Source organism: Malus domestica, chromosome 07 (genome assembly GCF_042453785.1).
Source record: "Malus domestica chromosome 07, GDT2T_hap1".
Classification (NCBI taxonomy): Eukaryota; Viridiplantae; Streptophyta; class Magnoliopsida; order Rosales; family Rosaceae; genus Malus; species Malus domestica.
This window is the reverse complement of record NC_091667.1, coordinates 25,732,797-25,744,362: the sequence shown is the minus strand read 5'-3', so window position 1 is coordinate 25,744,362 and position 11,566 is coordinate 25,732,797. Positions and strand designations below refer to the sequence as shown.

The 11,566-nt window shown below is 36.1% G+C and overlaps 1 protein-coding gene across 1 annotated transcript; it reads left to right on the top strand.

Moving 5' to 3' along the window:
- The first annotated feature begins 4,321 nt into the window (after positions 1 to 4,321).
- LOC103444811 (serine carboxypeptidase-like 27) lies at positions 4,322 to 9,781 on the top strand. Its single transcript, XM_008383754.4, has 9 exons — positions 4,322 to 5,587; positions 5,676 to 5,771; positions 5,938 to 6,030; positions 6,149 to 6,234; positions 6,906 to 7,166; positions 7,462 to 7,589; positions 7,668 to 7,763; positions 8,552 to 8,657; positions 9,368 to 9,781. Exons 1-9 carry the CDS (start codon positions 5,227 to 5,229, stop codon positions 9,506 to 9,508), a joined length of 1,368 nt encoding a protein of 455 aa, XP_008381976.3. The 5' UTR covers positions 4,322 to 5,226; the 3' UTR covers positions 9,509 to 9,781.
- The last annotated feature ends 1,785 nt before the right edge of the window (positions 9,782 to 11,566 follow it).

Sequence of the window (11,566 nt, the reverse complement as noted above, 5' to 3'; positions counted from 1 at the left end):
CAATTTTGCAGCAAAGGGTTAGGACGGAGGGCAATGCGGTTTGCAGAATAAGACGGGAGGAGGAGAAGGGACGGTGCGGGCCTGTGGGTTCCCTTTCATTTTTCCTTTTAATTTAGTAGTTGTTTAAGTTAAAATTAAATTTTGCGAAGCCTTCCGTTAATATAGTTCAGTTTTATTAAGAAAAAAATTACACATAAAACATACTTTTAATATTTAACTTTACATTGAAACAATACTTTTTAATTATTTCAACGAGAGACGAATTTTAATAAAGTTTAAAGTGACATCAGGGACATTTTCTCTGTTGGTGCGTAAGTGACCAAATTGCCCTTCTATGCGTCACTGACTCTGTTCTGTCTCCGTTCGATTTCGTTCCAATTTCTTTCTCTATTTTTTTTTACAAATGTTAATAAAGTTCATGTTTGATTGGGTTATGAAGGAAGGTATTTCGACTAAAACCCCTGTTTGAATTCCGATTCACAGGGCGAGTCATCGTCGATTTCGACGATTCAGATTAAACGACTTCGAAGGGCGAGTTGGCGTCGTCGGTGCAACAAGAAACGTGAGTCTGATCATGAAGTTTATCTGCAAAAAATCTTTAACAGTCATGGACTCATGACCACCACTAGTTTTGTTCTCTCTGTTTCTCAATTTCAGACCTACGGAGGAAGAAGAACGAAGAATGAGAAGTCAAAAGTGGTTCTTAATCCTTCTAATAATTCTTAGTTGCACCAATGAAAATTCGAATGTCAAAAACAAACCCAGGAAAACTAGAGAACATGAGAATTTGAGCCTAATTTAGTCAAAGAATCTCAAACCTCAGGGTTTTCAAAACCACAATGCACGTTTCTAAAAATTACCTTAGCTAGTTAGGTTAGATTCACTTATTCCAAAGCAAAAAATTGTTTGTCAAACCGACTTGTAGATTGGAAGTTCTGAAATTTTCTTGCTGAAATTTGTCCGAAGAAGAAGAAACAAATTGGAGAAGATGAAGTCGTGAATAATGAGAAACTGTGAGTTTAGGGGTGACGAAGAGGAATGGGGAGGTCGGGAAGTGGGATGGTAGGTGGAAGGGATGGGTGGGGCCCACTTCCCACTTAACTTTTTAAGTTTTTTTTTTTTTAAAAAAAATTTATTTTCTTTTGAACTGATTATACTAACAAATTATATAAATTGGTTTTACTTAAAACAAATATATAAAAAAACTAATTTTACATATATTTAAAACTGATTTACAAAAATAATCAAAGACATGTTGAACTGATTCTACAAAAAATGATCAACGACGGATTGAACTGATTCTGCAAAAACTGTCGAGGACGGGTTGAGCTAATTGTGCAAAAATGGTCGATAACTGATTGAACTAATTATGCAAAAATGGTCGCAGATTGGTTGAATTGATTCTGCAAAAATGGTCGATGATGGGTTGAACTGATTCTGCAAAAATGGTCGATGATTGATTGAAATGATTTTGCAAAAATGGTCAAGGATGAGTTGACCTGATTCTGCAAAAATGATGGATGAATGATTGAATTGATTCTACAAATATAGTCGAAGACAGGTTGAATTGATTCAGCAAAAATGGTCGAGGACGGGTTGAATTGATTCTGCAAAAATAGTCGAGGATTGATTGAACTGATTCTACAAATATAGTCGAAGACGGGTTGAACTGATTATGCAAAAATGGTCGAGGACGAGTTGAACTGATTCTGCCAAAAATGGTTGATGACTGTTTGAACTGGTTCTGTAAAAAATTTCAAAGATGAGTTGAACTAATTTTACAAAAATGGTCAATGATGGGTTGAACTGATTCTGCAAAAATAGTCGATGATTGATTGAACTGATTCTGCAAAAATGGTCGAGGACGAGTTGAACTGATTTTGCAAAAATGGTCGATGACTGTTTGAACTAGTTCTATAAAAAATTTCAAAGATGAGTTAAACTGATTTTACAAAAATGGTCAATGACGGGTTGAACTAATTCTGCAAAAATGGTCGATGATGAGTTGAACTGATTCTGCAAAAATGGTCAAGGCATATTGAACTGATTTTAGTAATATATGATACAAACTGATTCTGCATATAATTTCAAAACTAATTCTGCACAAATAGTCGATGATGAGTTAAACTTATGAAATATATTAATTTTGTTAAAGGTGTGAGGGCTGTGTTCTGTTTAACCTAAAGCCTTAGGGTATGATTGGTATTTTAAAACATTGTTTTCATGTTTTTGGGTTGTGTTTTATTGTTTTTATGTTTTTGTCTCTTCTTAACATGTTTAAAAACCAGTGGAGTTTCTTGAAATATAATGAAAGTTTTTGTCTTTATATATAAAATATAAAGCTCTCTTTTATTAATTTTTAAACCAAAAATTAACAAAAGCGACCAAATTAGCTAAATTAGAAACACAGCAACCAAGACAGACTTTGACTATAAAAAGAGTGACCAAAAAGATTTTTAACCCTATATAAAAATGACTTATTGTAAACTATAGCTAATATTTTTACTTGAATCATAGAAACTTAAAAAGGTTTCTCAATTCTTAAACTTAACCATATGTGTAATCTAATATCGATAACTAATAAGTATGTGATTTTTTTATTTTTTATTTTTTATTTTTTATTTTTTTACAAACAAGGCTAAAGTGCAATTCGTAGGGAGTAGAACTATTGCCTCTCCATTCCCTCACCTTCTCTCACACTTTGTTTTTTGTATTTTTGTCTCAATTAAAAAATCAATAGAAGATGCTAACATGATTTAATTGTAATTGTTCAAATAAGAAGAGAGAAAAGAGAGATATTAGGAAAGGAGAAAATGTAAGTGAAATTAGGAGGAAAGATAATTCCCCTCTAATTCGTAAGGAAACCATTCGATGTGGCTTTGTATGTCTGCCAAAGTTTTCGATACGACACTCATTGTTCAACTATTTCATATTCTTTTCGGTAATATTTATTTATTCCAAAAAAAAAAACACACACACAAAGAAGATAGATAAAAGAAAATATCCATGAGAAAAAACAAAAGAAATGATTGTGGAACCATGTTTTAATGCAAGCTTCCATGTTCAATCAATCAATCATATAAATAATAAAACTTGAAGCGAAGACCATCATTATCATGGTTACTACTACTCTCTCTCTCTGCTTTCTTCTCTCCGAACATGGTAGGCCCTTCTCTCTCTCTCCCCCCCTCTCTTGGTTTGGTGGTTGCTGTTGCTTGAGTATCTACATAGCTTTCAGTCTTCATACCACCTTTTGGAGGCTTGAAGTCGGAAACCCTACCCACTTGGACTGACTGACTCGTCCACCATCCATGCCGCAACTGTTGAAACTAAACCCCATACTCTTACAAATCCTCCAATCTTATCTCTTCTCCATTCAAACCCATACTCTTTCAGATCTAATATGTTTACTAATTTGTATTTTGTAATGAGTAAGTCGAGAGTTCACTGTTGGAATCAATTTGGCGCATACTAACCGATGGCGTCTATGGTTGATCGGAATCTCCCATGAACAATGGCGAGCAGTGAATAGGGATTGTTTGGAGAGTGTGATTGAATCCTTAAGGGACTGCCTATATATTTCCAAGGAGAATCAAATCACGGGTATGATTTTGGAGTAAGAGTGGTGTGTTTGTTATATGTGAACTATCCTTATCAAATAAGGCTAAGGCGGGGCATGCATGAAATAGAAGTCTTCATGAATATGTCTACGTGTAGAGAATATGTGTGAATTCTAGTCGAGAGAATGCATATTAAGATTATTAGATGATCAGATCAGATCAAATAATTGTAGAGAATATCCAAGTTAGGGTTTGTATATAGATCTTGAGAGTTCTTGTATGGGAATAGAACCACAACCAAACCTTCATTGATTCCTCATTCTGAACGAGATTTCAATTCACTCACATTCACTCCTAACTTAGTTAATAAACTAATTGTCTCACTCAATGGTGAAGAAATACAAATACAGAGATATTTCTATAGAAGAAATGAAATAAGGACGTTGTTCCCTATCAAATTGGGAGTGTATCTATGAGGGAATTTAGGATAAAAATGTACAATCCTCCTAGGATATGTTTATGTTACCTAATCCTCAAGATATCCTAATTTATCATGAATTAGAAGAGCAATTTATGCCATATGAGTTTTCTATTCAATAATACAATGTCATGTCAAAAAAAAACTTTTATGTAACAAAGTATCATTGAATAAGAGATGACACAGGACAGGGAACCATTTCAAGAGAATTTTGTATTTCCACCTTTTTACCATAAAGCTAAGGTAAATTAAAAATACACGGATGAGAATTTCAGCTGACAGCCCACGGCCCCATGACTCAGAAGGGTAATGATGACAAGCAATTTTCAATTTTTTTGAAGGAGAGACCAAGTCAAGCTACCGCCAAAAGCGCACACCGTTGATTTCTCCCTGCCCTGGACTGAGTATTCCATGGGGTCACCACCATACCACAGGACACCCCAGCAGCTCACAAATGTTTACAGCCACCCACTCACTCTCTCCTCCTCCTGCTTATCTATTTTATTATCCTTTTATTTATCTGTTTGCGAACTTTTTTCACCATTATTATCACTAATTACATTAATTAATCACACTCAAAGTCAAAGCCAGCAAAGCCTAATCAGGCTTCAATTAATACACTTTGAAAAGCTCTTGTGCTTTTTGGGTCTGGATTCCGTTTTCAGATGTTACCTGCAGACTAGAAGAAGATCCAGAGCAAACCCCATGTGCGCACACCACCTGTTCGGTCAAATGTCTCAGTGAAGCAAACCCGCTGGGGGGGGGGGGGGGAGAGACAGAGACAGAAGAAATTCCAAAGTTTGGATTTTTAAACCCATAAAACAATTGTATGGTTTGCAGAGCTCATACACATCATTACAGCTAATCACAATCATTGGCATTGGCTTTCTGCCTGAGAGCCCCCCCAAGTCTCTATAAATATCAACCACTCTGTCTTCTCAGTCTTGCAGTTGTTTTTTTTTAGTCTTTTAGGTAATTCTTTGCAGACCCGGATAAATACTGGGATCTGGCCACCCAAAAGGTACCCCACTTAGGTCTTCCCCGAAACCCCCCAACCCATTATTGCTTTGGGATTTGTGGTTCTGGGGTTTCATTGCAATTGATCTATTCTTTCTGCTTACATTGATTGAATCTTTATGTTTTAGTGTTTTGTTGCCCTTCTTTGTCATTGTTTGACTGATTTGCGTAATGGGTGGCCACTCTCCATTTGCTTTTCCTTGCATTTTGCTTCTTTTCTTGGGGGGTTGTTTTGCTTCTGTTCAAGATCAAGTGAGGGATAGAATCACACAATTGCCAGGACAGCCAACTGTGGGGTTTGCTCAGTACTCTGGTTATGTGACTGTCAATAGGAAAGCCGGTAGAGCATTGTTTTACTGGTTGACTGAATCCCCTGCAAATCGTCGGCCCGAGTCTAGACCACTAATGTTGTGGCTTAATGGTGGCCCCGGTTGCTCTTCTGTTGCTTATGGAGCAGCTGAAGAGATTGGACCATTTCATATTAGACCTGATGGAAAGACCCTTTACTTGAATCCCTATGCTTGGAACAACTGTACGTACAAATGGATATTATCTACTTTATCTACACAGTTGTCATTTCTTTGTTTGTTAGTTCTAATTGATTTACAAATACTTGGCAGTGGCAAATTTGCTATTCCTTGAATCACCAGCTGGTGTCGGCTTTTCATATACGAATACGAGCTCAGATTTGTATACAGCCGGAGACCAGAGAACAGGTGGTTGTTCACTTTAGTTTTGTAACTTTTTTGAATCTGTAGTTTCTAAATTGGTAAGCCTAGAAATTAGAAGATTCATGAGTTGTGTGAATCATGTTTCTCTGTTTACATATTAGTTTAGTTTGACACTGCTGTATATTCTTTGGTATCTGGTTGTCTTGTGTAGCTGAAGATGCGTATGCATTTCTAGTCAATTGGTTCGAAAGGTTCCCACAGTACAAGCACAGAGATTTCTACATTGCTGGAGAAAGTTATGCAGGTACTTATTTAATTTACCTCAACCTATTTGCCTCCTTTCGTCTTATAATTCATTTTTACTCGGTTCTTTGTGTACTTGATATGATGATGACGAGTTTGTTTTAAAATTTCATTTTCAGGTCATTATGTTCCTCAGTTGTCTCAAATCATTTATGAGAGAAATAAGGGAAAGAAGAACCCAATTATTAATTTCAAGGGATTTATGGTAAGAATGAAGGATTCTTTTGAATTGCAATTCTGTGCAAATATATTCTGCATCTTTCGTAAAGCAGGGGGTGCTTGGTACAGCAGAAATGCTTTGACTTTTATTTGAAGAATACTAATAAAAAGTGACACTTTACTTTTTTCACAATCGAAATAGTATTTGATTTATTATTTTTATTAAATTTGTAAATATACGTGTCTATCACCCTTTCAAATTAAGCAACTTATAAAATTGACTTTAAAGTGTAAACTACGGCTTAATTTTATTTCTGTTTGTTTTTAATTTTTCTCTATTTTGATATGAAAAGTGCTGAAACTAACCTTGTGGTAACTTTGTTATCTAATAGAATATTAAGTATTTTAAGTGCAACCGAGCAAATCAATGAAGTACTTCATTGTAAATTCAAGCATTATTTTGAGACTAATTTATTTCATACAATATTTTGAGACTAAATTTAAACACACAGTTCTTATGTTCTATATTTTTTATTACTTACTATGTCCCTATATTTTACGAGAACTTATAGAATCTGAAATGTGAGTTAGTGCCCAATTTTACACACAGTTCTTCTTCTATGGAATACCTTCTCAAGTTCAAAAAAAAAAGAAAAAAAAAAAGAAGACCTATTTATATGGGTGTATTTATCATGTTGATTTATTTCTTTTTGCCAGGTGGGAAATGCTGTGACTGATGATTATCATGATTTTGTTGGCACATTTGAATACTGGTGGAACCATGGTTTAATTTCTGATTCTACCTATCAATCGCTACGTGTAACCTGTGACTCTGGATCCTCTCAGCATCCGTCAGTGGACTGCATGAGGGCGCTTAAACTAGCAGAAATGGAGCAGGGAAACATCGATCCATACAGCATTTATACTCGTCCTTGCAATAGCACTGCATCCCTAAAGCGTAATTTGAGGGGTCATTATGTAAGTTCTGATTTAAACTTTCTCACCCTTACTGGCGATTTATCCCGACAGTCATCATTCTCTACTTATTTGTTAATTTGGTAACGGTTTGCGACATCTCTAGATTCTATAAAGATGAAAGTTCTGATTCTAAATTTCGTCAGTGGTGGCATAAGTAGTTAAAATTTGGTTGCTTGCGTTTCATTACCACATTAGCATCATCAATATGCTCCTCATAGTCTTAGAATTTCTCAATCTCTTTTCTTTTCAATCATTCAGAAGATTTGTTAATTAATCTTACTATGTTTAAACTCAGCCATGGATGTCCAGAGCATATGATCCCTGCACTGAGAGGTATTCTGAAGTTTATTTCAACCGTCCAGATGTTCAAAAGGCACTCCATGCCAATGTAACTAAAGTTTCTTATCCATGGCAAACATGCAGGTATGTATTTTCTTCTCAATATTCACTGGTTTTCTTGCACTTTCTGTAATAGCAATCTTACATAACTGCTTTCCACAGTGATGTTGTTGGAAACTACTGGGCCGATTCTCCTCTGTCCATGCTTCCGATTTACAAGGAGCTCATAGCTGCTGGTCTTAAGATATGGGTATTCAGGTAGGCTGACCACATTACCAACTCATGATCCTCAGCTCCCTGAATATATATGATTCAAGTGACATTTGTTTAGTTGAATGTTTGGAAACTTGATGCTAAAATACCAGAATGCAGTAGCGGTAATGGTGGCTGATATTGGATGTGCATTGCCTCTAGATATTCCCTAGAGGCAGTTCTGTTTTTTACGTTCATTAAGAATTTACTTGCAACAGCTCACTGGGCATTTCATTATATTGTGCAATGCTGACCAATCAAAAAGGTGCTGTGTATAGATTTTGTGTGTACACGTGTATGTTGTGGATGTGGTTTTTGGAACTGTAGCTTGGTTAAAGAGGGACCAGGAAGATGAAAATAGAAAATTTTATTTTTTGGACTTTTTATTGTATTTAGTAGTTGAATGATCAATTATATGTGAGAAAATGATATTAACTTATAAAATTTACTTTGCTGACTGAAAATCAGTTTTCCCAGAAACGTTTTCCTTTAAATTTATTGGCTAAACAAATGAATATAATCATTTTGCTGAATCAAAATTACTTATCATGTTTATTTACAAAACGAACCTGACTGCCACTGTTATTATGCTTCTTTTCATTACAGGATTTAAAGTTTAAAGAGGCTATTTATCAATATTATATTATTTTTCTGGTTTGTGTTTTATGCTTTCTAGTGCTTAAATTTGCTTTGTGTATCTGGGTAGAATCACAGATTTCTTTCAGCATTCTTCTTTTCTTGGTTTTACTGTGCGGCCTGTAGCTGACATGGCTATTTATGCACTCTTTGTCCAGTGGAGACACTGATTCAGTGGTTCCTGTGACTGCAACTCGTTACTCCATAGATGCTCTGAAGCTACCAACCATTACCAACTGGTTTCCATGGAACGACAATGGCAAGGTTAGTGCTATCGGAAAAATGTTCTTTAGAGACTGAAACTTCAATTGCAATTTCATGTTTTCATTGTAATTTCAGTAAATAGCATGGTTGCCTTTTGCATCCAATATTTTTCTCTTATTTGATTTCTTTGGGCCATGGACTGTGCTTCTAACAATCATATCTTTCGTTAACTGGACATAGCCTTTTTCTACCTTAAACTTAGTAATTCTGCAGTATATTGTGTAATCCATACAATATAGCATTGGTATAAAAAAGAAGTTGGTGTGGTAATCACCGTAAATAGTCACCAACATCTATCTTCTATAATGTTTTATGATGATACTTGTGAGGTGTTTTCTATAGGGTTGTCCTAAGTTGATAACAACAATGGTTAGAACTATATCTGCAACTGTGGTTAAATCTCTCCGTTGTCTTATTTGGTACCAGTTATCTGTGTCACTGACTCACTGCACATTTATTACTATCTTCCGTTGTTACTTGTTTGGCACTGTGAATTTGTTGGATGAGTTCCCAAATGTATGAAACCTAGTATCTGCCGGACACTTTCATGTTAAATACACGGGGGTGGCTTCTATTGTTACACAGGGATCCATAAATTAGCATGCATTGTCAACCTTGAAAATTTAGTGATCTTTAGTTGGGCACTGGTTTTGTACTAGGAACCCTAATATTTCATCTTCTCAAAAGCTCTTGTTCTCTTGTTTATATAGGTTGGCGGCCGGAGCCAAATATACAAGGGTCTGACATTTGTCACTGTGACCGGAGCTGGGCACGAGGTTCCACTCCATCGACCTCGCCTAGCTTTCATTCTTTTCCGATCATTCTTGGAGAGCAAGCCAATGCCAAGTTAGATCGATCCGATCTTATTCACATATTCTTGATGGATAAGCACACAAACACCTGGAATTGCAGCAATTGTTCATACCCAGGGACCTAGAAAACACAAAATAAAAGCAGCATTCATCTCGAGTGCCCCTCCATTCTTGCTCTGAGTAGCGACATTTAATAGTCCGTTTTACCGACAAGTACGAACAGTTAAGAGTAAACATTGGAATTGTTCTATACGTTTTGTATTACAGATATATATTCTCTATATTGGTATTTGATTTAGTGGGATTGCAGAATTGATTTTTGTATGAAAAGGATGATGTTTCTTTGAGTTCAAAGCAATGCCCAAAGTTAACGGCGGAATTAGATGCTTGGTTTCTTCGGATCCAAGAAATAATGCATATTATTTTGGAGGGTTCAGATTACATCAGTTAAATCCGCAGTGGCCATGTTAGACAAGTCAAAGAGAGATAAAAGTCAACACTTTAACTTGTATCTCAAAACTTGAATTTGTTTATTACAATGAAGATCTCATGGACATGTTATAGCAGCCACTTTGTCCCCTAAGAAAATCAAGTTAAGCAATCAGTTGACAAAAGAATATATATGTATATATGTATATATTGTTGTGACATATGTTCTTATCAATATGTGATTGTGTAAATCCTAAGTAGAGATAGAATACAAGTCTTTTGAGATATAGAAGATCTTTCCTAATATACTTTGTATTACTTGGAGAGCAAGTATATCTTCACCTTATTACTATAAATAAAGGCACAAGGACTGGGGAATTAACACACAATTCCTTAAGTCTATTCTCCATCTTTCTCTCTTCCCCCTTGCCGCACATTTCTATTAAATATAGGCCACAACACGTTATCAGCACGCTTTTCACGCTGTGCTAAAGAGAATTTATTTGTCTTCAATCAGGGAGTATTACATTTGAATTATTTTTAATTGATTAAATTTTGATTTTACTAAATTCATATACTTTTATTGATTCAATTTATTTTTCTTATGTTGAACGTGATACAAGCTTTGGAGATGGAAAGCCGAAATTGAAGAAATAATTTTCTGCATCAAACCAGTTCATCAATATCATCACACAATTAGGTTCTTCTAAAACAACGGTTTTTATCTATATATTTTTACAGCCTTGATAGCATGAATAATGCATGACCCAACTTTACGTTTTTCAAATTTTAGATTTTACATAAATTGTGTATGCATTATATTCATAATTATAAAATTATGTGAATTGATATCGCATGAAATTAAACTATATATGCATATAATTGAATTTAAAAAAATTGAAAAAGATTAGGGTTTTGAGACCCTAACCAGCGAGCTGCAAGCCTTGAGCCACGCGCTTTGCAAGACATGGAGTTGTGATGCACTGGAGCATAGCTTTGCTATGCTGAGAACCCAAGAAAAGACGCCGTTTGCGTCATCCCCAACCCAGAAAACATACCCTCGCCAGAAGCCGAGACCATGGCGTTGCCATTTTTTTTTGGACATCACGACTTGCAGTCGTAGTTCATTTGGGTTTTCATCGTCGTCTACAACGACGTTCTTTGAATTTCAGTTGAAATTCATTAAAATCGAAGATTCTTGAATCGAATACTCTTGATTCTACCCTTCCCCGAAGTCGAGGATCCTTCTTTGTCATTGAGACTGGTTCCTCGATGAACAATCATGCATCGAAACTCATTCCCAAGGTTTCTAGACCAAGACACCGTCGCCAGAAGTGGCGGTGCCAGCCTTCTCCTTTGGCGAGCACACCCAGCAGCGGCTATGATACTTTCTTGGTCCACTGAGCCTTATTTAGGCCTTGGTATTTTCCTCCTAGGCTCACTTGCAACAGCCCAGTGTAGCTATTTTGCTTGGCCCGCGTGGCTGTGGTGTTCTCATGTGATGTGCCACATTGGATCTATGCCCTCGGTTCTGTCCCACCCGCATTTTGGGCCTGCCTGCAGTAGCCCAGCAATGCATGGAAGCCTACTATTTTCCCCATGGCTCGGCCCACCTCTTGTCCAGCCCATTTTTTTTGGGTTTGGGCTCCCAGGTTCCATTTTTTCAAA

Excerpts from the sequence above, each read along its gene's own strand:
- LOC103444811 (XM_008383754.4), top strand. The coding sequence starts at position 5,227 with ATGGGTGGCCACTCTCCATTTGCTTTTCCTTGCATTTTGCTTCTTTTC. Across the intron at positions 7,167-7,461 it reads GTAATTTGAGGGGTCATTAT|CCATGGATGTCCAGAGCATA; the intron begins GTAAGTTCTGAT and ends GTTTAAACTCAG. Across the intron at positions 7,764-8,551 it reads CTTAAGATATGGGTATTCAG|TGGAGACACTGATTCAGTGG; the intron begins GTAGGCTGACCA and ends CTCTTTGTCCAG.